Source organism: Arvicola amphibius, chromosome 11 (assembly GCF_903992535.2).
Source record: "Arvicola amphibius chromosome 11, mArvAmp1.2, whole genome shotgun sequence".
NCBI lineage: Eukaryota > Metazoa > Chordata > Mammalia > Rodentia > Cricetidae > Arvicola > Arvicola amphibius.
Genome location: NC_052057.2, coordinates 107,634,983 through 107,659,765, shown reverse-complemented (window position 1 = coordinate 107,659,765; position 24,783 = coordinate 107,634,983). Strand labels below are relative to the sequence as shown.

Below are 24,783 nucleotides of genomic sequence, written 5' to 3'. Positions count from 1 at the left end.
TTTTTTAAACCACTACCTATTGGTAGAACAGCCTCTCTAACCCTACTTAGAAGACAGGTTGGGATATGGGATGTCTTATGTCAGTGGTTGCAGAGACTACTGTTTACTGTTTTAAAACATCACTAAATGTTTTTAGGTTTGTTATATTTTATGCATACGCGTTTTGCCTTCATGTATGTATATGTACCATGTGTGTGCCTGGTGCTCATGGAATTCAGATGAGAACATCGAATCCCCTGAAACTGAAGTCATAGATGGTTGTGAGCCATCAAGCCCAGGTCCTCTGTAAGAACACCAAGTATTCTTATCTGCCAAGCTATCCCTCTAGCTCCCTGCTCCCTGTTTTAGATAGATCAAAAGATTTTGTTTGTTTTGTTTTGTTTTTTTGAGACAGGATAGCCCTGGCTGTCCTGGAACTCACTGTATCGACCAGAGTTTTGTATAAGAAGAGAAAAACTTTGAAGCCCTGAGAAACAAAACTCATGGACTACAATTTTAAAGTATAAGTAAATAGGATATTCATCGGTACCATTTTACTGAACATAGTTTTTTTTAAAAATATTTATTTATTTATTTATTTATTTATTTATTTATTATGTATTCAATATTCTGTCTGTGTGTATGTCTGCAGGCCAGAAGAGGGCACCAGACCTCATTACAGATGGTTGTGAGCCACCATGTGGTTGCCGGGAATTGAACTCAGGACCTTTGGAAGAGCAGGCAATGCTCTTAACCACTGAGCCATCTCTCCAGCCCCTGAACATAGTTTTTTTCACAGGCTGAGGAGATGGTAGCCAGTAAATGCCAGGCCAGACACACCTCTGTTTCCACATTGGTCTGCCGCCGAATATTTTGTTCAAATAAATTAAGACTGTGAATCATTGTGTGTGAATAGGGTGCAGATTTTATATTTAGATAGGCTAATTTAGGCTGGGGGTTTAGCTCAGTACTTTCTTACTGCAGGAGAGGCCCTGGGTCCTCGGCACTGATAAATAAAAGAAAACCAACCCCTTCCCCCCATCCCAAGTTTAACTTGCTAGGAAAACAGAAGCATCATTTAAAGAAAGATCTACAGGCAAAGACCTGGAATAGAGGTTTAGTGAGAGGTGGAAGCAGAGGCAGGAACGTGAGGAATGGGTAGAGAAGCCACGCTCGGGGGCTTTTGCAGGCCGTTGTGCTACTTACAACAACTTACACAGTATATAGTCACCCTCCCTTGCTGCCTGCCTATAGATTGTTTTTTTAAATGATGCTCTGTTCCCTGGCAAGTCCATGGCCGGAGTCCCAGCTACTTAGGAGCCTAAGCAGAAGAATCTATTGAGTCAGAAGTTCAAAGCCAGCCTAGGCAACACCTCCTATGTTATAAAGTAATGTATGTAGCTAGAGTGGCTCTGTGCATCTCCCCACCAGTTTTCAAAGCAGCAGGGAGAGGAGTCAGGTGATTGTATTTAGCCTAGAAGAAAGCATGGGTGCCACGAGGACTTTTGCAGAAACACTCAGGTTCCAGGGTCCCGCGGTAATCTCAAGATACCACCCCCGCTCCAGCCCGTGATATTTCCTCTGATAACACTAATCGATTTATTAAAACATCTTCTTCCCCACGATGAAGGAGTTTGTCTGAAAACAAGCCAACACAAAGCCGCCTGACCCGGCAGTCATCCAGCTCGGTGTCTCCGTCTTCAAATGCCCCAGGCTCCTGTTCCCCAGACGGAGTTGACCCGCAGTTCTTAGAAGACTATCACAAGATGATCAAAGGGGGCTCCGTCGAGGATGCCAGCCAGTACTACTGTGACAAGGTGAGCACTTGGCCCGAGTGGCCTGGTGACCCTCCCTGGTGGGCAGGCAAATTATTGGCTGTGACAAAGAGAAAATATCTCGTCACAAACCACCGCCGAGGGACGGGATGTAAACGACACTCGCCTGTCTTCCAGACTGATGAAGGTGATGGCTACCTAGTCCTGATCCGCATCACACCCGATGAAGATGGAAGATTTGGATTTAATCTTAAGGTATGCTGTGAGTGCCGAGCGTTGGTGGCGCACGCCTTTAATCCCAGCACTCGGGAGGCAGAGGCAGGCGGATCTCTGTGAGTTCGAGGCCAGCCTGGTCTACAAGAGCTAGTTCCAGGACAGGCTCTAAAAAAGCTGCAGAGAAACCCTGTCTCAAAAAACCAAAAAAAAAGAAAAAGAAAAAGGTATGCTGTGAGTGTGTGTAGCCTTTAGGTTATGTGCAGTGAAACAGCCTTCAGGTGGATTTTGAGTTTCAGTCAGAAATCTGCTACATACCCACACCGCATTAACGAAATAAAGCAAAGCCTCCCTTGGGGGCTGTAGAGGTAGCTCAGTCGGTAAGGTTCTTGCTGTGCAAACAGGAGGACCTGATTGCAGTCCCCAGAAACCATCTTAACAGAGAAGGGTATGGGAGTTGCACTCCTGTGATCCCGATGCTGAGGAGGCAGAAGCAGCAAGTTCTGAGCAAGTGAAAGACCCCATCTCAAGAAACAAGTTAGTTGGCTCTAGAGGAACGAGAGCCCAAGGATGACCTCTGGCCTTCACCCCTATCTATACACGTGTGTGCATGCATACTCAGACACACATGTGCATGCATTCATTCAAAACTACTCAGGGCTAAGAATTGGCCTTTTATACAGTTGTACGTTACCTTACGTTTAATGCTTGCAGTGGCCTGACATTTGTGACATTATACTAGATTTCTGTCATCTTATTGAGATCATAGAATGAGTGGTTGAAGCAGAGCATGTGGGGACTAATGCCCGTAACTCAAACATGTCAGAGGCTAACACAGGAAGATTCTGAGTTTGAAGCTGGTCTAGACTACATACCAAATCCATGACCAGACGGAACTATGGAGACCTTCTCTCAAAAGAAATGGAGAAATAAATAAAGCATACGACAGTTGTTAAAAGTAGAGTGAGTGGTGGTTGATCAGACTCAGCCCACCAGCCACCCTGGAGGGATTATTTAGAGAACACTACTGTCCTGCTGGATGATAAGGGAAGCCAGAGCTTCAAGTTCCCAGGCCTCCTTGTCTAATGGGTCCCTCTAGGCTACGTCTGCAAACTGCTACCTTGGGCCAGCACCCAACTGTTTGTGTACATAGCATTATTGAAACAGGTGCTGCGCCCATTGGATTCCAGCTTCAGGGATTCAGGATTGGTAGAGATAATGACTGCCTGAGGGCCCTCCTCCCCACACTTAAGTAGTTGTTGAGGAAGCAACCCTAACTTCCACCTCCCCCCCACCCCCTCCCTACTCCCTCACCCACCCCCATCCCTGTTCTAGAGTGAAGTGAGGCTGGCTGCCCTTGCTGGTTGCTAGCCTCTGGCCTACCATACACACCCAGATCTGCCCAGCCGCTCTCTCGGGCTCTGCCCACGGGGGCGGGGGGCACTCATACAGGGGGGAGCACTCACAGTGCACGTGGCCCTTCCCCAGTCCTTGTTCCTCCTCTTTTGGAAAAGTCAACATAGCCCCCTTTCAGGAAATGCTGTTGGGTCCACCAAGGGCATCTTCCTTTCAGGTGATGGGGATGTCAAGATACGCTTCTGAGTGGAGTTCTGGCTAACCTGCTGGGTAAAGAGGGGTCAGCGGTGTGTTCTGTAATTCTGCAAGTGGTCCCCAACCCTGTGATTGGTCCTCCTCTCGAACCTTCTGAACTATCAGGCTTACGTTTGCTGTCTCTACATAGCCTTGCTGGCAAAACTACTCCAAGCATTTTATTTTATTTCTGGTTTTGTTTGCTTTAAAACATTTACAGGGAGGAGTGGATCAAAAGATGCCTCTTGTGGTCTCAAGGATCAACCCAGAGTCCCCTGTAAGTAGACATAGTCTATGCTACTTCCTGTGTTTGCTTTCCCCTAAGCCAAACAAGTTTCTATTTCTGGGTCCCATTCCTGGGTTTTGTTGGGATTTAGTTTTTATTTGATTGGTTGGATGGTTAGGTGATCAGCTCCTTGCTTGGCGTGATCAGTAGCAACGTGTAGTTGGTAATACAGACACAGACAGATGGAGGCCGAGAGTGGGACCATGCTGAGCAGTATGGTCCCTGAAACTGCAGCACCGTGTCACCTGGGTCCTTGTTCTAGGTGCAGAACCTCTGGCCAGAGCACAGGTGCAGGCCCAGGCCTGTAGTCCTGCCTACCCAGGCTCTGTCTGTAACAAGAGCCTTGGGTGATGTGTGTGCGCATTTAACTTTGGGAAGTGCCACTCACGGGAAGGAAATGGAGAGAGTTGCTTTTGGCTTGCCTCCAATGGAGATCCTGTGCCCCTTTCTGTGTACATATTTAAGGTGTAGCACGTAGGTGAGTGGACCTGCTGTCTTTCCTGGCTTCTGTGTGATGGTTTGCGTCTGCTGAAACATTGCGACATGAGCGACTTGCTGTGCCTTCTCTGAGGGGGCCACATGGACAGAGGGGTCACTCTTCAGTCCTCATAAAGCTTACCACCGGGGCTTGGGAAGCTGGCTCAGTGGATGTCACTCAAGTGTGAGGACCAGGTTTACACCCCCAGTACCCATGTAAAAGCCGGGGGCAGGTGTGATGGCTACTGTAATCCTCTTGTGTGGGAGCCAGACAGGGGGTCCCAGAGCAAGCTGGGCAGCAGGACTAGATGAGCTGACAAACTCCAAGAGGAGTGAGAGACCCTGCCTTAGTAACAGGGTAGGAAACAATCAAGGGAGATACCATTGTCCGTGTCTGCATACATGTGGACATACACACACACACACACACACACACAGGTTTTTTGGTTATTTGTTTGTTTTTAAACTTCCTGTTTACCAGTTACTTTTCATCTGTGGTTACTAGGGAGTAAGGCTTGCTTTCCCATACCGTTCTGTTCATCATCTTTCTGCACAGTGGTTTCTGCCCCTGCTATAGGGCTGATTCTCTATTATAAGACAGACAAATGCTCATTCATAGCTGGCTAGGCGTTTTCAAACAGTCTGTCCAACAAACAGAAGGTTGGAGGCATCATTGAGTCATTTTAATCAGCAAAGTGGGCTCCCGTGGAGAAACGCTTCAAGAAACTTGACTTGTCGGTTCTGAAGCATCTCATAGCCTGTATTCTGAGCCCCTTTAAAATCCTCTCCGCCAGCTGCTACGTCCACCTAGCAGCAGCTACGCAAACGGAGACAGTGATACCCAGGGGAGAGGAGGTGAACTTGATCGAAGTCTCAGGTGTCTGGGATCAGGGAGAGGCGGCCTTCTGCTTCCCCTGGAGGCCAGCGCTATGGTAACAGACTCACTTCCCTCCACCAGGCGGACACTTGCATGCCAAAGCTGAATGAAGGGGATCAGATCGTACTGATCAATGGCCGGGACATCTCAGAGCACACTCATGACCAGGTGGTGATGTTCATCAAAGCAAGCCGGGAGTCCCACTCGAGAGAACTGGCCCTGGTGATCAGGAGGAAAGGTAACACACAGGCCCTTGGGGGCGGAGCCACAGGGACAGTGCTATAGAGGAGGAGCAGCGTCCTATCTACCCAGTTTCTTTGTGTTCTGATTCTCTGAGACAGCTTCCACACTGTAGCCCAGGTTAAATGCCAATTTGTAGTAATTCTGCTTCCTGGATGTCCGAATATAAGCCTGCCACTCCATTCTGGGCTGCGTGCTATGTTTTCTACAATAGGAGTCAGTGTTTGAAAATGAGTTTTTTTAACAACTAGGGTATCTGGCTTATCACCACCATGAACAAAAAAATATAAAGGTCTGTCTGCAGGGGCCCTGACTGCTCCTGGCTGGGCCTCTGGAGAAAGGCAGCCCCAGTACCCCTTTACATAGGCCTAGAACCCTGTAATTCTAACTGCCCAGACCCAGCTGGCTCACAGCCCACTCTTCTTAACTTGCCTGGCTCTGAAGGCTTCTCATTAGGTCCTATCTTATTTTTGTGTGTTTGTCTTTGACAGGGAGGGAGGCAGGTGGGATCAGAGAGCAGGGGGCCCGACTCTGCCTCCTGTACTGAGGAACCTCCAAGTTAGCCAGTCTTTCTTATCGTTCCTCAGATGCTACGTCAGCAAAGGTAGCCTAGACTCTTCCTCAGGACTCTTGTGCGGATTAAATGACATGCTTGGAGCACTGGGGAAATGGGGTGCTGTGGCATTATGAGGAAAGGCCTGATGAATCTCATTACAATTACTGTTGCTGTTTTACTATACTAAGCCAAAGATTCCCCCCTCTCCCCCAGCTAGGGACCGTGAGAGAATAAAGGAAAGACAGACACACAGACACAGGACAACTGGGCTCATGTGGGCTGTGTGCATTCAGGTAGATGGCACCAACCACTTCCACAGCCTAGAACCTCAGTGTGTTTACCGTGGACAGCACAGGGGAGGTGTTAGCTAGACTCTGTAGGCCGTGTCTGCTGGCAGCCATCTCGGGCTGTGAACATCTGGGAGGAGGAAGCTGCAGTTGCTGGATTTTTGTCCACGCTTTCCAGTCATTCATAAACACTCATACTTGGACCAGGGGGTAGCTGTTCTGTTCTGAGCCTGACCTGAGGAAGACTTGGCCAGTTTCCCATGGGTCCAAGGCATTGGTCCTTGACATGGCTGCCTGTGACCACAATCCATATTCATTCAGGAATTCGTCTGCTCTTTATCAGCTCCCTCAAAGCTTCCTCCGCTCCCCACACTTCTGTACAGCCATTATTATTATTAATATTACTATTACTACTACATTTATCCTATCATTTTTGTATGTATGTGCGTGTGAGTACTGTGTACACATGTACTTAGAGATCAGAGAACAACCCAGCAGTCAATTTTCTCCATCCACCATCTGGGTCCTTGGAATCAAACTCAGATTGTCAGGCTTATTGACAAGTTCCCCTACCCACTGAGCCATCTTGCTAGGGCGATTTAATGAGGCAAGTGGGCCACCACACCTGGTGTCCTGGGCCAGTAAGCAGAGTGACTAGCCCATTGTCCCGTCTATTGTATCTGTTCCAGCTGTGCGCTCACTGGCGGAGATCAGATCAGAAGATGAGCTGAGTCAGCTTTTCCCAGAAACCATGTTTCCTGTATATCCTGAGGGCGGGGACAGTCTGGAGGGATCCATGGAACTGCTGAAGAAAGGTCTGGAAAGTGGTACGGTGCTGATCCAGTTTGAGGTAAGGGGATCCCGGGGCCTTAGTCTCCACCAGTTACTGGCACTCACCATGTGCCTCGGCTGCAGTTGAGCAGCAGACGGCAAAGCTAAAACATGGTCCTCTCTCCTTGGCCAAGGGGCCTGTGGTTCAAAGGGCTCAGACAACAGAGTCTTGGTGAGGACCATAGTAAGGCTTCTACTCTCCCAGGACTGATGGGGGCCACTTCTCGGTCTCAGAAAGATGAAGCATCAGGTGAAAGTCCAGGAACCTCTTCCGGGTGTTCAGCTCCCCCACTGTCTTCTAGCAACGATCTGTAGGCAGGGCTGGCCTGTCAGAAACAGAATGAGAGGCTCTGAGCCTGCAGAGCTGCCAGCAAGAGCTCAAAACTCCCAGGACAGAGAATGGTGGCAAGTCAGCAGTCTACCCCAAATACACATGGGAATTTAGAGAGTTGGTATCACCCCATGAGGGCAGTGTCTGGCCTTCCAAGGCCACCAAGACCACAGAAACATAAAGTCTGCCCTGTCTTCTCAGGAAGGACGCATCTACAGTATACAGGATAATGCCTCTGTCTGCAGAAGCACCCGCAGAGGCCTTTCACACAACCCCCAAAAGCAAAACTGCTTTCAAGTTGGTTTTATCCACCACTAGTCAAATGAAAATAGAACACATTAATTGGCTGTCTGTGTTTGGAGGTGGAAGAGGGCAGTTAGTTGTTCATGCAGTGAACAGGTAAATGCATGGTGCTTCAGTATGCTGGAGGCTGAGGCAGGAGGATTGTAAGTTCTAGCCTAGCCTGGACCACATGGTAAGATCCTGGCTCAGAAAGGGCTTTAGGGTAGGGAAAGAAGAAGAAAGAATACAAAAGAACCTAGTTAACATGGTTAACACAGTTAACAATGCCACACATCGTCTTGGCTCACAGAATAAGGTAAGAGGCTCTGAGGGGGTTCAGGAACAGATCATCGGTTATTAGAAAAACCCTTGAAGGAAAAAGACAAGGGAAGGTGGGCAATTTGTCAAATGTATCTGACTGCGGAATGGCACAGCTGGCAGATGGGAAGGAATGCCGAGAAGAAAGCCTTAAGCAAGAGGCTTACCTTGTGATAGCCTAGGGCCCAGAATGTAAGCTATGCCAGAGCAGTATGAGCTGAACAGCAGTAGAAACCACTCCATGGGAGAAAAAGCAGAAGTGGCTCATTCCTCGGCTTCCACGCACCACCCCCTCCACCACCACCAATAGAGATTTCTCTATTTTTTAATGAACTGGTTTCTGGACAAGGAAGGTCAAAGCTTGCATCTTGTGGCAGTGGTATCTAGATGAGAAACTGGTATGAGCAGTCAGGAATAATTGAAGTGAGGAGTCAAGTCCAGGCTCAGAGCTGGGAGGGGCACGGGTGGATTGTTGATTCAGCCCCAGTCTGAGGTACTTTGGGGGCATGATGAGGGATGGAGAGAAGGCCCCTAGCCACAGGGAGCTTACTGTCTAATTTTGGTATATTTAGGGGGCTGTATCATGAAACCAACCTACATTCAAGATTTTATAATTGTGAGTGTATGTTCCCTGGTGACTGGTAATTCCAGTTGATCAGAATATCCACAAGGAGGCACTGTGGGCTCTCCTTGGGAACTTGAAGCAGTGCTCTTTCCCTAACTAAAAGTCTTCTCTGGGCTCTTGCTTCAACTTTGGTGTGTTTTTTACATATAGAAAGCCCCCATAAGGGTCTCCTTGCAATGATTTCATCAGCTTCTACACGTATTTTCTTTCTTGTTCCTAGAAGTCCAGCGCACTATCCACACCACAGAGCCACCTTCGAAAGTATTTCTTAAAGGGTGAGCCTGTAGCCACTTGTATGGAAATCACGTGGGGAGCCAGGGCTAGGTGTGGGCGTTTCAACAGAGTCGCCTGAGAGTTAGTGTGTGTTGGGGGCACTAATTTATTATTAGCGCATGATGTGGAAGTGAACTTGTACTGTCGTGTGCCTGGAGAGGCCAGAGGCCAGCCTTGTGAAGGCATTTATTTATTTACCTGACTCCTTTATTTTCTAATATGTGGGTTTTGGAGATTGAACTCAGGTTGCCAGACTTCTGCATCAAGCACCTCTCCTGTCCTCATTTGAAGTGTTGATGCATCAATTAGTCCCAGAGAAGAAAGCAGAAATGGTATTAGGCCCGCTGTCCGCTACTGCCTTTCCCTGTCCTCTGGAGGATGCCTTAAGAACATGCACAGCTGGGCTCGAGAGATGGCTCATTGGTAAAGAGTACTGACTCTTCTTCCAGAGGTCCTGAGTTCTATTCCCAGCAACCACATGGTGGCTCACAACCATCTGTAATGAGATCTGGTGCCCTCTTCTGGGGTACAGGTACACATGCAGGCAGAATATTGTATATATAATAAATAAATAAATCTTTAAAAAAAATAAAGGGGGCTGGAGAGATGGCTCAGAGGTTAAGAGCATTGCCTGCTCTTCCAAAGGTCCTGAGTTCAATTCCCAGCAACCACATGGTGGCTCACAACCATCTATAATGGGGTCTGGTGCCCTCTTCTGGCCTGCAGGCATACACACAGACAGAATGTTGCATACTAAATAAATAAATAAATAAATAAATAAATAAATAAATAAATAAGAACATGCACACCTTATTCCCAATGCTTAGGAGGCAGAGGCAGGTGAATCTCTGAGTTTGAGGCCAGCCTGGTCTGCACAGCAAGTTCCAGGACAGCCAGGGGCTACACAGAGAAACCCTCTGTCTCTTTAAAAAAAAACAAAAAAAAAGCACATTTGTGGTTTATACTTCAGTCTGGTGCACTTATTTCATATAAGCTCTTTAAATAATGTCGTATTGAAGTCTAAGAGAGGTCTAATCTGCCGTGAAGTGCTGGGATCCCAGAGCTCCCTGGGTGTCCCTCACTGCCCCTCAAGGAGCCCTAGGCTCCTGGGAACGTCATGTGACCCAGCCATCTCAGAGTAGGAGGCTGTCTTCCAGCCAAGGGAGGCCAGAGACACAGGAAACTCCCAGGAAAGGCAACCTTAGCGAACCCTCGCTGTGTCCAGGGCAGTGGCTTCTGTAATGCTCACGCTGTGTTTCTACATATCACTCTGTCATTCTCGTGGCGCCCCTGTTAGGGCAGTTTCATCCCCAGCGCCCAGGAGGAGAATCTCAGTTAAAGGGCTCCTAGTAGAAGTCAGAGAGCCTGACGGGAGTCCAGGCAGGGTACCAATACCTCGAGCTTATCCTTTTAACCACCATGTACACAGGCTTAGGAAACTGAGATGCCCTTGGCCTGTGAAGTTGTTATTAGAGGCATACACGTCAACGCTATCTGGGAAGCTGTCTAGCCACATGGAGCCAGACAGACTTTAAACTCTGGCTCTACCCCTTACCCTCTTCCCTTAACCTCTATGGCCCTTGTCTCCCCATGTGTAAATTGGGTGTCTCCTGAATTGATTGTAAGGAGTGGATGAGATAAATACTTAATGCATTATCTGGCCCGTGATAAGAACACTATAAAAATTAATAGCTGTTATTATTTATAAACCGAGAGAGGCTTCAGGAGCATGCCCAGCCTGCGTAAGGTATCATCACTTGGCACTGAGCTTGGAGCCCTGGGCTGTAAATTCCAGAGGCTTGACTGTCTGAGTCCTCTCTCATCCTCCAGTACCTTGACAAGTGGGCTGCTCAGCTGGTGGCAGCTGTGCTCTGTGGACAGCGGCAGGAGAAAGGTCCCGGTTCCCAGCAGGCAGTCATGCTGCCTCCTCCGTGACACAGAACGCCTGCCTGAGGCTTGTGGTCTACAGACAGACCCCACCCTCACTCTTGTAAAGCTTGCTATAAACATCCTTTGTTTTTCCATTAAGAGAATTCCTTCATCCTTTTCTGTGTCTTCCAGTAAACAGAAGGCATTTATTTGGTCCCCGTTTTACCAGAACAACCATGGTAACTAGCAGTTCTGAAGCACTTTGCCATCTCCTGAGTGTCCCACGTGCTACTGCATTAGCCCTCGCTTTGTCTGTGAAGTAGATGTATGTAGCAGGAATTATTAGAATCAGCCTTTGTATTCTTTTGGTGCTCAAGATTGAATTGAATTAGGACGTCTGCCGCCCTAGGCATATACTCTACCACTGAGCCCCCAGCCTCCAGACCACTCTTTTAGAAGTGAAGAGAAGGCAGTTCAGAGGTGTTCAGGAACTCATCCTGCATACATCTTGTCAGGGGTAGACCTGGAATTAGATATGAGCCGACAATGCAAACCTGGGGCTAGAGAGATAGCTCAACCATTAAGGGCAGACACTGCTCTTCCAGAGGACCCAAGTGCAGTTCCCAACACCCATGTTGGGTGGCTCATAATTTCCTCTAACTCTCGATCCAAGAGATCTGACTCTTCCTCTTCTAGCCTCCACATGCACTTACACACATGTGCAAATCATCACATGGACACACATGAACATAACTATAAATAAAAGACAAAAGGTTTTGTCTAAAGACAAAAAATCTAAAAGCTAAGTATACCTGGGTGGGCATCAGACACCTATGGTCTGAGTTACTGGGGACCCTGAAGCGAAAGGAACACTGAATCCCAGGAGCTTTGAGCCCACTCTAGGTGGCATAGCAAGACCTTGTCTCAAGTACACACATAAACATTCAATCACTGGCTGGGCGGTGATGTCAAAGCCTTTAATCCCAGCACTCAGGGAGCAGGCAGACAAATCTCTGCAAATTCAAGGCCAGCCTGGTCTACACAGAGAGTTCCAGAACAGCCAGGGCTATGCAGAGAAACCCTTGTCTGAAAAAACCATTAAAAAAAAAAACCCTCCAATCATCAGTAGCTCATGCTTACTGGGTGTGACTCAACTCTTTCCCACCCTGCTTCTCTCTGGCCTACTGTTAGTTACTTTCTCCTTGGAGACCTGTGGAGTTCAGCTGATATAAAATGAGCATTGCAAGGGATTACCCTCTTCCCTGGATGAACAGACAGGGGATGGTTAAGTGGGTTAATGGATTGAGAGGTGAACTGATAAATGGATTGGTGAGGAAGATGGATGAATGGATGGATGGATGGATGGATGGATGGATGGATGGATGGATGGATGGATGGATGGATGGGTGGGTGGGTGGGTAGGTGGATGGATGGATGGATGGATGGATGGATGGATGGATGGATGGAGAACAGCATCCACAAGAGACCCCTGAAGGTCTTTCCTACCCTATCTAACTCTCCCCATTACCTCACATCATCATCTTTACCAAAACAAAAAATCATCTCTGTCTGGTCCCTATTTCTTTTTGATGCCTACCTTGTACTTCAAGGAACTACCCATTAGGGTCAAAACAAGTGACTCACTGACTCCTATGGTAATTACAGAATTTGTATCTGGAAGGGTCGGGGTAGCTCAGCAAGGCTTCTTCAGAGATTCAGAGCAGTACGTGTTGCAATTAGCAAGGACAATTGTACCTTCAAGATTAGATCTGATCCCTGGAAAGACTTTGTTTCTGTCCGGTGTGTTGACACACACCTGTAATCAGGAGGCTGAAGCAGGAGGATGAAGAATTCTTGGCCATCCTGAGTCACATGCCTCATGCCTATAATTTCAGGAAGCTGAGGCCAGAGGATTGCCATGAGTTCAAAGTCAAACATAGGCTACAGAGTAGGACCCTACCTCACAAAAGAAAACACACACACACACACACACACACACACATACACACACACACCCTACCAGTTATTATTATTTTTTAAAGAATGTATTATTCTTGTGTGTGGGGGTGTGAACACACATCCATACCACAGTGAACATGGGGTGGCCAGAAGCCGTATTGTGGAATGAGCCGTACCTCTGTCTTTGTGGGTGGGTGTTTGTGAGAACTAAACTCAGGTCACCAGATTCTGTGGCGAGCACCTTAAGCCACTGAGCCATCTCACTGGCCCAGGTTTTTCCTTTTTTTTAATCCCAGCACTCAGGAAGCAGACACAGGCAAAGCTCTAAGTTGGAGGCCAGCGTAGTCTTCAGAGTGAGTTCCAGGACAGCCAGAGCTACACAGAGAAACCCTGTCTTGAAAAGAAAAAAAGAGAAAGAAAGGAAGAGAGAGAGAGAGAGAGAGAGAGAAAGGAATGAAAACAAAAGGAAGGGCATGGTGGCGCACATTTAATTCTAGTGCTCAGGAGGTAGGAAGCAGGTGAATCTACACGAGTTCTAGGCCAGCCAGGACTACCTGGCGAGACCCTGTCTCAAAAAGGAGGGGAAAAGAAAAGAAGCATATCAATGGCAGAGCACTCTGGGGCCCTTGAATGACCCTACATTTCAAGGACCAGATACCACCTTCAGAGGACATGCTGTTCCATCTTGTGCATCTGGGAAAAGGAGCACACAAGAATACCTGTTAGGATGCCTGCCACATGTACCATGTGTTCATAGCTCCAATAAGGATCCCAGAATCATTGGCACCTAGCCCTTTGCAGCATACCAGCATGGGAAGGTCAATAGAAGCTCCAGGTGCCCTTTACACAGTGTCTTTTGCCCCCTAGCTATGTTGGGTACAGAGGAAAAGGGATGTCCCCAGTGTCTCCCAGGAAGGGTGAACTGCTGATGCTTCTACCAGGTAGTACCATTCTGAGACTAGGTTCTCCTTGACTTAATCATGCGACACCATGTCTAAGAAAGCTAGACTTGTCAAGCTTTAGTGTGTGGCTTACACCTTTTGTTTTTGTTTCTTGTGCAGTACTAAGGATTAAACCCGAAGCTTTGTGAAGGGCTCTGCCACTGAGATACATCTCCAGCCCATTTATTTATTTACCCACTTATTTGTTTGTTTGTTTATTCAGTCATTCTTTGAGATATAGGTCTGCCCCATATACATGCCTGGTGCCTGTGGAGGTCAGAAGGTGGGAGTTGGATTGCCTGGAGCTGGAGTTACAAGCGGTTGTACGAATGGAGGACCCCATGTCCTCGACAAGAGCAACAAGTACTCTTAGCCACTGAGCCATCTCTCCAGCCCCTGTTTATTTGTTCTTTCAGAAAGGACCTCATTAGATTTTCTAGTCTGTGCTTGAACTCACTGTGTAACCCAGGCCTTCGCCTTCCAAGTAACAAGGATAATAGCCCAGGACCCTAAACGCGGCACTAACTTCTACCCTACTGTGTGGCCCTACCTCCCCCAGGCCAAATCAGCCTGATGCAAATTCATTCACTGTCCTTCTTGGGAAATTTGGTGGATTTTTTAAAATTATATAAATAGGTTTTCTGTTGTTCTCCTTTTCTATGTGTGTTGATTTTAGAGAGGTTTGTTAGAGATTCGTAGTAGGAGCTTAGGAGGGAGAGAGAGAGAACCAGCGAGAACATGAGCAGAGCTGTGTAGCAGGAGGGATCCAGGTCTTCATTTGGGGCTCACAGCTTCAGAGGGTTAAAGGTCATGACCACCATGGTAGGGAGCATGACAGCAGGCAGGCATGGCTCTGGAGTAGCTGAGAGCTCACATTTTGAGACACAACCTCAAGACAGAGAGACACTGGGAATGTCTTTTGAAACCTCAAAGCCCACCCCCAGTGACACACCTCCTCCAAGAAGGCCACACTTCCTTATCCCTCCCAAATTTGTTCCACTAACTGGAAGCGCATGTTCAAATACACGAACAGATGAGGGCTATTCTCACTCAGACCACCACAGCTACATTCGGGTCATTTAACAAAAGTGATTTTTGTACCTTATAATCCTCTCAGCAGGTCATTACTACTGAGATACAGGTAAAATCATTTCATAAATAAACACCTTAGGCTGGGTTTGTGCTTGTCACTAGAATGCAGGTTGATGGCATTTACATATCTGTTATTTGAAAATATATCCATCTTCTTACCTATTGGCTCGTATTCACTGAATTGGATTTTTACCTCCACAGAGCTAATTGGTTAGAAGAAAAATGCCATTTAGATAGACGTGACTGGCTTGTGAGCTGTCCTGCCAGACAGCACCTCAATCAGGCCAGAACCTCCAATAAATCACGAGTTCCCTTCTGGAGTGGACTCACCGTCTGTAAAAGCCTAAGGGTATTTGGAGTCGGTTCAGCAGCTTCCCTTGGATTGTTTGGTGCTGAGAGTGCCCAAGTCATAGGTCAGTAGTCGAGTTCTTGGAGAGCTGGCAAATTCAAAACATCCCATAGATGTATAAGAAACAGATACACTACCATTGTCATGACCCTGAATCTCCATGTTAACTCTCTTCTGGTAAGTTCTATGCAGTTTGTCTAATGAGAGAAACAGGCCTAACAGATACCAGATTACAAAACAATACAGTGCCCAGAAATACAGCTGAGGGTAAGTGCTCAGCCTCTCCCTTCAAGATGCAAAGACGTTTTAATTGAGGATGTTGGCTATAGCTCGGTGAACCGACCAGTCTCTATTCCTTCAGGGCAATATGTATCAGAGCCATTGCAAATATGCTCAGAAGCTGTAATTCTGTTCTCAGACACTTATCAGAGTAGAAAGACTATAGAATGGGCTAGCAACAAAGTAGACTAAAAATTAAAATAAATTATAATAATTAGATTATTGAGCCATTAAAAATCATTGGAGTGGAGAATATCTTACAGTATTGGAAAGAGATACCATGTAATAACAAGGATGAAACAGGCTTTTAAGTTGCGGCAGGGTTTCCCAGAGTGCTCGCTGGCTACGCTGAGATCTTTCAGTTTAAATTAGCTTGAGAAATGTTTGGCTGCTCAGAATTAAAGAGGTTTATGCCTCATAGAACTTGTCATGTTAGAGATTTGTAAAACACAGGGTAAAGAAAATTGATATTGAAATCTTTTCTGAGGAATATTGTGTTAGCTTTTTGTTGCTGGGTCAAACGCCCAAGACAAATAGTAGAAAGGGAGGAAGGATTTGTTGGGGCTCACAGTTTCAGAAGTCAGGTCCACAGTGGCCTGACTCTGTGGTTTCTGGACCTGTACTAAAGCAGACCATCACTGTGTAGGGCATGGAAAGCAGAATTGCTCGCCTCAGCAGTCAGAGGCAGAGAGGGGATGCCTGTCATAGTCAGCCTCCTTCTCCCCTTCCATTCCATCCTGGTCCATGCCCGAGTTAACCATCTCTGCAGAGTATTGTCACGTCTTCAGAGCATTACTGATCTGATCTAGGTGACTCTCAATCCAGTTGAAAAATCAAGATAGTGGTGGCCTTGTGAGGGCAACCTAGTCTATAGAGCGAGTTCTAGCACAGCCGAGACTACACAGTGAAACCCTGTCTTGAAAAACAAAATAAAACCAAAAAAAATTAACTATTACAAATACTTTGTGCTTTAAGATACTTTATTTCCATTGATATAACATGAAAAATACCAGTAAGTACTTTATTTTCATTTTTTTTGATGTTAAGAAGGTAATTTTGGGACTAGAGAGATGGCTCGGTTGTTAAGAGCACTTTCTTCTGTTCCAGGGACCCAGTTTCATACCTAACACCCGTGTTGTGGCTCAAAACTATCTGTAATTCCAGTTCCAAAGGATGTTAGGCCCTCCTCTAGTTTCTTTTTGCTTTTCTTTTTTTCTTTCTTTCCTCCTCCTCCTCTTCTTCTTCCTCCTCCTTTTTCTTTGTGTAGCCCTGACTGTCCTGGAACTAGCTGATATAGACCAGGCTGACCTTGAACTCACAGAGATCTGCCGCCTCTGCTTCCCAACTGCTGGGATTAAAGGTGAACACCATTACTCCTGGCTCCTTCTTTAGTTTCTATGGACGCCAGACACATGGTGCACAAACAGGCATGCAAGCAAAACACTCAAATACATAAAAATATTTATGTATATTTATGCATATGTATTTATTTATACACATGCATTGTGTATGTTTACATACATACTTATGCATATTTGCATATATGTATACAGAAAATAATAAGCTTAAGAAAATATGTGAGAAGACCGCCTCAAAGTTGTAAAATTACAAGTAGGCTTTTGCTTTTTAACTTCATTGAAAAAGGGGGAAAAAATAGGGCTTAAATTCCTGGAGAGTTACTAAGAAGCCTGTGTGGGAAGGGCTTGGTGACAGTTGTGGAAGCCGCTGTATAGACGTGAGAAGGGCAGCTTGGCCAGCTTCCTTCAGACTTGAGTCTGTCCTCATACTCATGGTCTTGGCCCAAGCCTTTAACCTCCGACCGCCACTTATAAAAGTCCCAGTACTTCCCACAGCTGCAGTGAGAATCGCGTCAGCTCCTTTATCATCATGTCCACCCAGTCTGTGCAGATGATGCCTTATTTTAATTTTTAGCAGTAGTTGTATGTGTGGAGAACTGTCCCTTTAAATGAAGCTACGATATCAGGATCAGTGTTCTGCTGTGGGGATGTATTCCCCACATAATTAATAGTGAATGAGTTAGTCTTGCTCTCCAGCAAAGAATATGCTTCATTCTGTTGAACTGGAGGAAAATGTAGTTTTAGACTAATTGAGGTTGAGTCAGAATTCCTCCTCTCCATCCCCCCACACTTGCCAAAATTTGCTGTAAAAATAAGGTTTTACCTGGATCCATTGTCTCTGACTCAACCCCTCGCTCGCTGCCTTCTTTTCGCTGCACATCCTCGGGTTTGGATATATGTAAGGCTTTAGCTGGTTTGTGCTACCAAGATGCGATTTCTTACTGAGGTTTCCTTTTGCTGTGTAACATAGGATCACTTTGAAGCGTTACGATTGGGAGGTCTCACCAGGCAGCGATGGAACCCACATTTCATCCCAGCACTCGGGAGGCAGAGGCAGGCAGATCTCTGAATTCAAGGCCAGCCTGGTCTACCGAGCGAGTTCCAGGACAGCCAGGGCTACACAGAGTAATCCTGTCTTGAAAACCAAAGAATAAAATAAAATTAATAAATAGTGTGGGGGCGATCTGCAATGAGGACAGTTGGCATTAGGGTATGCTTTCGGATCTTTCTTCATAGCAGTGAGGTTTGGGGGGCTTGATGCTGTTTTTCTAATTCGTGTATTTGTCTGGTAGCAACTCTACAGGAAGAAGCCAGGCTTAGCCGTCACGTGTGCAAAGCTGCCTCAGAATCTGGATAAGAACCGATACAAGGACGTGTTGCCATGTGAGTATCCGGCCCGATGCCTCTTTCCCCTCCATGAGATAAGGCCTCCCTTTGAAAACAGATTGTCTGGGATTCTGGACGGGTTTTCAGTGTGTCTGTAAACACCACCGTCTTTATTGCAGCCGTCTCAGACTCAGAACAGCTGGGGAGTAGTCTTTATGCAAATGAGGCAGGAGCTGCAGGTGGGGCTGGGAACTGAACCCCTGTTTACTTGGGATGATAAAAATAACCACTCAGAATAATGGGCAAATTTTTCTCTCTCTGGCAGATGACACCACCCGGGTATTATTGCAGGGAAACGAAGACTATATTAACGCGAGTTATGTGAATGTAAGCCGGGAATCCGGGGGCTGAAAAAGAACACATTGATCCTAGTAAAGAGAGTGGGGACAGCATGGGGGGCTTTGCCCATGACAAAGCACGCTCCCGTTCACTCCATCGTTCTAGTGCAGGGGCTTTATGAGAAAATGGAGGGGTCTCACTTTACAGGGGAGCAAAAGCAGGTTCACCAAATAGCTTGACAAGCCACGAACCTTTGAGAGATGCATCCAAACACATTTTAATAACATCATCCACCTGCCGATGGACTGGGCCATTTCTTTCTGTGTTTCTTTCTGCTGGTGGTGGTATGTCTGTAACTTTCTGTGTTTTGCCTTCATGTTATCAGTGTCCCCCTGCCTACCAGTAAGAGAAAAAGTCATGCTCCATAGATATAGGGCAAAAGAGGAAAAAGGGAAAAGGTCGCCCGCCATGGGGGACACACTCATCATGGCGCAACGTGCCCAAACGTAGATTTCTCCCTTTATAGCTAGAGTCAGCAAACTTTTCCAGGAGTGGACCACATTGAAAACCACTTTCAGGTCGCCAGATGGCAGGACTGGTCCCTGGGGCCATCGCGGGCTAAGCCATGACCTTGCAGAACTGCCCCTGTGAGAACTGGTGTAATCAGCAGTTCCTCTGCGCCCTTCACGTTACTATCAAATCTGGAGATGGCTCTGTGCTGCAGTTTCTTTTTTTCTTGCTGTGAGTGAATAAGATCTTTGTCGGGGATGATTCAGATAGCTGTTAGAAAAGTGTAGAATGGAGACTCCTGCTCGCCTTGGGTCCGCTGACAGTCTGTAACGCCTCGCCTTCCTCCCAATAGATGGAGATGCCCGCCGCTAACCTTGTAAACAAGTACATCGCCACTCAGGGACCCCTGCCACACACCTGTGCCCAGTTTTGGCAAGTTGTCTGGGATCAGAAATTGTCTCTCGTGGTCATGCTGACAACGCTCACAGAACGAGGGCGGGTAAGTGACTTGATTTCCGGCTCAGGTGTGTGTAGATGCTGCTGCGCGGAACATGAATCTCAGGACAGGAAAGGGTCTGCTGGTGACTTGTACATCTCCAAATGGACACCTGCAGGGATGAGAAACTCATCTGCCTCTTGCCCAGTTCCTATGTGGATCTATTAAAACAAGCTAGAAGGGCTGGAGAGACGGCTCCGTGGCTTAGCATGCTGGCTGCTCTTCCAGAGGACCAGAGTTCAGGTCCCAGCCCTTACATGGCAGCTCACAACCACCTGTAACTTCGTTTCCAGGGCATCCAACACCCTCTTCTGATTGATCTTTATGAACACTAACACACACATGGCACACAGACATGTACAGAGGCCAAACACTCGTACACGTAAGATAGTAAATCTAAAAATAATTCTTAAAAAGACAAGCTAGAAAGAAGTACCTCTCCTTTCACCCCACCTGCCCCACCCCTGTGCTGCCTGTGGCTCTGCTCACCACGTGGGATCGGTGTCTTACCTCACACAGTAAGACTGTAGTCTGCAAAGGCGACGCGTCCCTTCCCTCTGATATGTAAGCCTTTGACTCTTGGCAATGTTATCAAGCCCTAGGCCAGATGGGGCTGAAAACAGTTCCTCCTGATGAAGTTCACAGCCTTTCTGACCTTGGAGTTCCTCAACTGGCAGCTGAGACAGTGATAGCGCCCATCACCCTGGGGGACTGGGGAAGGCTGGGCAGTCTCCATAATGAGCTCAGAGGACTGTGTGTTTCCAGTGTCCAGCAGACGCCGTCATTGTCGTTTGGATATAGCTCTTTCAGCTGCCTTACTTCTGTCTCAAACGAACAAACAAAATAAATGTAAAACATTTATAGTAACGGGTGGAGGTGGAGCACTCATTTAATCCCAGCACTCAGGAGGCAGAGGCAGGTGGATCTCTGGGCGTTGAAGACTAGTCTGGTCTATGAAGTGATTCCTAGGACAGGCTCCAAAGCTATAGAAAAATAGCTCAGAAAAAAAAAAATAAAAAAGTAAAACACACACACACACACACACACACACCAAAAGAACCACTGATATTGGGGCTGGAGAGATGGCTCAGCGGTTAAGAGCATTGCCTGCTCTTCCAAAGGTCCTGAGTTCAATTCCCAGCAATCACATGGTGGCTCACAACCATCTGTAATGGGGTCTGGTGCCCTCTTCTGGCCTGCAGGCATACACACAGACAGAATATTGTATACATAATAAATAAATATTTTTTTTAAAAAAAGAGCCACTGATATTAAAGTCCACGTGTTCTTTCCCGAGCCCCGTATCTGAGGCCAGCCACACTTATCTCCTTTTCTGTTATGTACTGTAGAGCTAGGGCTAAAATGTGAGGGACAGAACGTTCAAGTGATCCTAGACCCAGGTTGGGGCTTTCTTAGTAGCACAATGAGTCACGTGACTGCCACAAACAAGAATCTGCCTCCAGACCTCGCAACCTCCAATTCTGGTTTGTTGTTGATGGCAGATAGTCTATGTTCCGCCTGCCTTTGGTACTTTGGGCGCCCAGACTCCGTGTTTCCTCAGGAGCCGTTTGCAAAGCTGATTCTCTGCTGTCCCCTGAGGTCTTTGAGTTCATGATGTCATTCCTCCGAGCCGACACCTAAATCCGCCCAGTGACTCAATACTGTCACTGTCTTGCTGGTGTCAGGCTTCTTGCTGTTTGAAAGCTCCCTCCCATCCTTCTAGCTAGACGGTCCTCCTTCTCCTCAGAACAGGGAGCCCCTGAAGGAATGGCAGGCAACCGATGATCAGCTCTGGTGGCAGCCCCTCCCTCCCTCCATCTGTTTGTTCTAGCTCAGGAAAGAAAGGTCCTTTCTGTGACCTGAGAAATCTCACCCTCATCCATCCACTCTCCCAGAGCCTGCCTGTCCAGCTCTAAGCCACATCTGACCTTTCCTGTCACCTGAGGTCTCCTTGTGGCCCAGTGTGTTTCTTTGTCTGCCTTTTCTTCTTAGTGTAACTCGCCAGCCTGCTCCCATGTGTTGGAGAGTCCCAGGAGGCCTGCCCGTCCCTTCAGCATCTCGGGCCCGGGCAACTTACTCTGCCCCTCATCAATAGTTAGAGACCTGTTCTTTCAAAATCCAAAGTTCCTGCTTCCTTCTCCTGTTACAGATTCTTGGGTGACCTGCACCCTTTGTCCTCCAGGCCAAGTAGACTGCCACTCCTTCTGGCTCAGTCATTCTGGGTGAATGGCTTTGGCCCTCTTTGGCTGTAACATGAACTTTCCAGGGCATCCTGCTCGTTCTCCCTATGCCGTCCGTGCCTGTCGGAGGTGGGTCTCCCGGCAGGCATGCTCTAGAGTCCCATGCCCTTCCTGTGCTGCGCGGAGTCCACGCAATCTCCGCAATCTCCGTGTTCAGGGGGCCACCTGCAGTGTCTCCCATCACCTGTGCTCAGAAAGATTGCAGGGGTCACTGACCTCTGTCCTTGTTCACGTCGCCTGAGGGTGGTTTTGGGTAGGTTCTCTGTGGGAGGCTTGGGGGAACCAGTCTCGCTTGCCTTCAGATGTGTGCTTTCCCTGGGGAACGGGGACTGTATTTTATATCTACATATGAATAATGTGGCTGGCTAATCTTTCCTATCTCGACGGTCAGTTAAAGCAAGGCTTTGACTAGGACTGAAAGTTTCCAGTTTCCACATCACCATAAAAGACAATGCCTATCTCTTGGGTGACTCTGAGTATTGAGAGTGGATTTCTTTTCTTTTTAATTGATATATTTATTGAGCTATACATTTTTCTCTGCTCCCCTCCCTGCCTCTACCCTCCCACCTTCTACCCTCCCCCAAGGTCCCCATGCTCCCAATTTACTCAGGAGATCTTGTCTTTTTCTACTTTATACTTCCCATGTAGATTAGGTCTATGTAAGTCTCTCTTAGTGTCCACATTGTTGTCTAAGTTCTCTGGGATTGTGGTTTGTAGGCTGGCTTTTCTTTGCTTTCTATGTTTAAAAACCAGCTATGAGTGAGTACATGTGATAGTTGTCTTTCTGAGAGTGGATTCCTAGAAGGTTAAGTCCCGGTGTCTCATTGTCTTACTGGACCAGAGGCAGTGGATTTGCTTCGAGTCGTGATAAAGACCATGACTGTCACAAGGCTGACAAGAAGAGGTTTGCGGTGACACAGACCTGCCTCTTGGCACTCCCTCTGTTCCCCTGTGTGTGCTTGATGATGTGCCCATAGAGGTTATACGGCTCCCTCCCCGTGGGACTGATTTCTGCGTCTGGTTAGTATCCAGATGCCCTCAGGTGGTCTCACAGGCCTTCCAGCTCGTGAACTACCAGGCCAAATGCTTACTTTCTGGTTGAACACATCTACTTAGTGCCATTATGTAAGATGATCCCAAAGCCACCAACCAGCCCCTCGTGTGTGCACATACGGAGCCCCTGCCCCTGAGCCTACAGTCTGAGCCAGAGGCGCAATCTACCTAACCTAGCCGCCAACAGTAGCCATCTGAAGCCGGTCTCAGCTCCCCACCTCACGTCATCCGCTCATCATTGTTCGGTGCCATTGGTACCTAAATGACTCCCACTTTGTCCCTGTTGGTCCCTCCTACCTGTTCTCAGAACCATCCCATTTCCTTCGCAGCAGAAGCAACAGCTCACCGGCCCAGAATCTTCATAGGCTAGTTTATCCACTTTGCCTTCAGCTGGGCTTTGACAGAGGGTCTGGGCCAGCATTTCCTGCCCATCCCCTATAGTGGCTCCTAGATGCACAGAGCAAAATGTTGCCTGTCTCCAGATCAACCTGTGCCCTTTGTGCAACTCTCCTGAGTAGTCTGTTGTGCCCAGGTGACCCTTTCCATCCTGCCTCCTTTTCCTCCAGCCTAAATGATCAGTCCTTGCTTCATCTATTATAGGCTGTTAGTCCTGGGCTCCCTGACCACTCTGACCATGACATCTGTCGCTCTTACCTGGCCTGCCCCAACCCATGCCTGTCCTTTCTACCTGCATTCCTTTGACTGGATCGACGAGCACCCAGAGGATAATGCCATAGCATCTCTGATTCATCAAACCCTCCCCCAGGGATGCTTGTTGACCAGCTAAGTTAGCAAGAAATTAAGAGCTGATGATACAGCCTTCTTAATTGGGCCCACAGCTCTCCCACAAACCCCATCTGGCCCATCTTCCTGAGACATTCTTCCTCTGCCATGAACCCAGCCTTCATGAACTTCTGATTCTTCCACTGCATCCCTAATGTGTCCAGATCCAGAAAGACTACAATGAGTCCAGTTCCGTGCAGATTCCTTGTGGATAAAGATACTGGGGAGCACAGGTCTGTGTAACTCTGCCGTGCACAGGAACATTTTGCTTCAGAGAAGATCTTCCCCCAGCTAACCCAGGGCAGAACCCTGAGGAGCCGAGGGGCAGTTTTCTTCTTCTGTACAGATGAGAGACACAGGTTCAGATGGACAGACAGGCGTATAGTCTTTGTCCAGCAATTCTGCCTCTGGCCCTGCAGACAGCAAGCACTCAGTCTTGGAGAGGCGGAGAGTGTCTCCACCGGGGTAAATTTCCATCCAAACTGTTTCAATGAACCTTTACCTCCAGCCCCCACAGCATCCTCTAATTTCAGATAGTCACGGTGACATTTGAGAAGATGCTGGGAGAGCTGTTTCCCGACAAATTCCATGTGTCTGTTGGTTATACCACCTTTCTGCTATAAACGAATGTCATTTTTACTTACGTGGGCACCAGCCTAGATTTGAGGAGGGATTTTTTTTCCTCTCTAAGCTCTGCATGATAGCACATGCCTACAGTGCAAGCTCTCAGGAGACTGAAGCAAGAAGGTGGCTTGAGCTAGCTGGACCAACACAGAAATCTATAATAATAGTAATAATAATATATAATTATTGGTGTTAAATGAGTCAATATTTGGCAGAGTAACTATGAACAGCTTGGACTTTTTCTTGTTGTGGAAGCCAGAGATGGGAGCCACAGTGGCTTATGGAAGAGGCTACAGGGTTTGGAAGGGGAAATAGAGCATGGGAAGGTAGTAACATTAGAAAGCCACAGCTGGCATATTGGCAGACACTCTGACAAACCACAGGATGAATGCTAGACTATGTCATAGCAGCTTTGTGGCCATGGCAAGTCACTTAGTGCACAGTGCCCTGGATTCCTCCTCTGCTGTATGGGAAGTCTTGGCTCCACTGGGAATTTTCTGTTTTATTTACTTTTAATTGTCTTAATTTTATTTTATGTGTATGAATGTTTTGCCTGTGTGTATGTCTGTGTCCAGGGTGTGCCTGGTACCCATGGAGGCCAGAAGAAGGGATCAGATCCCCTGGG

The 24,783-nt window shown here is 47.4% G+C and overlaps 1 protein-coding gene across 6 annotated transcripts in view; it reads left to right on the top strand.

The window, feature by feature from the left end:
- The window catches only part of Ptpn3 (protein tyrosine phosphatase non-receptor type 3), a 113,905-nt gene that overhangs the window by 80,900 nt on the left and 8,222 nt on the right, over window positions 1-24,783 (top strand). For all 6 annotated transcript variants that reach the window (XM_038347034.2, XM_038347037.2, XM_038347039.2 and 3 more), the window contains 8 exons: window positions 1,610-1,796; window positions 1,932-2,009; window positions 3,778-3,834; window positions 5,279-5,435; window positions 6,970-7,130; window positions 18,080-18,170; window positions 18,439-18,500; window positions 19,315-19,461. In XM_038347034.2, the coding sequence (XP_038202962.1) occupies window positions 1,610-1,796; window positions 1,932-2,009; window positions 3,778-3,834; window positions 5,279-5,435; window positions 6,970-7,130; window positions 18,080-18,170; window positions 18,439-18,500; window positions 19,315-19,461 (940 nt within the window). The remainder of the gene's footprint in view (window positions 1-1,609; window positions 1,797-1,931; window positions 2,010-3,777; window positions 3,835-5,278; window positions 5,436-6,969; window positions 7,131-18,079; window positions 18,171-18,438; window positions 18,501-19,314; window positions 19,462-24,783) is intronic.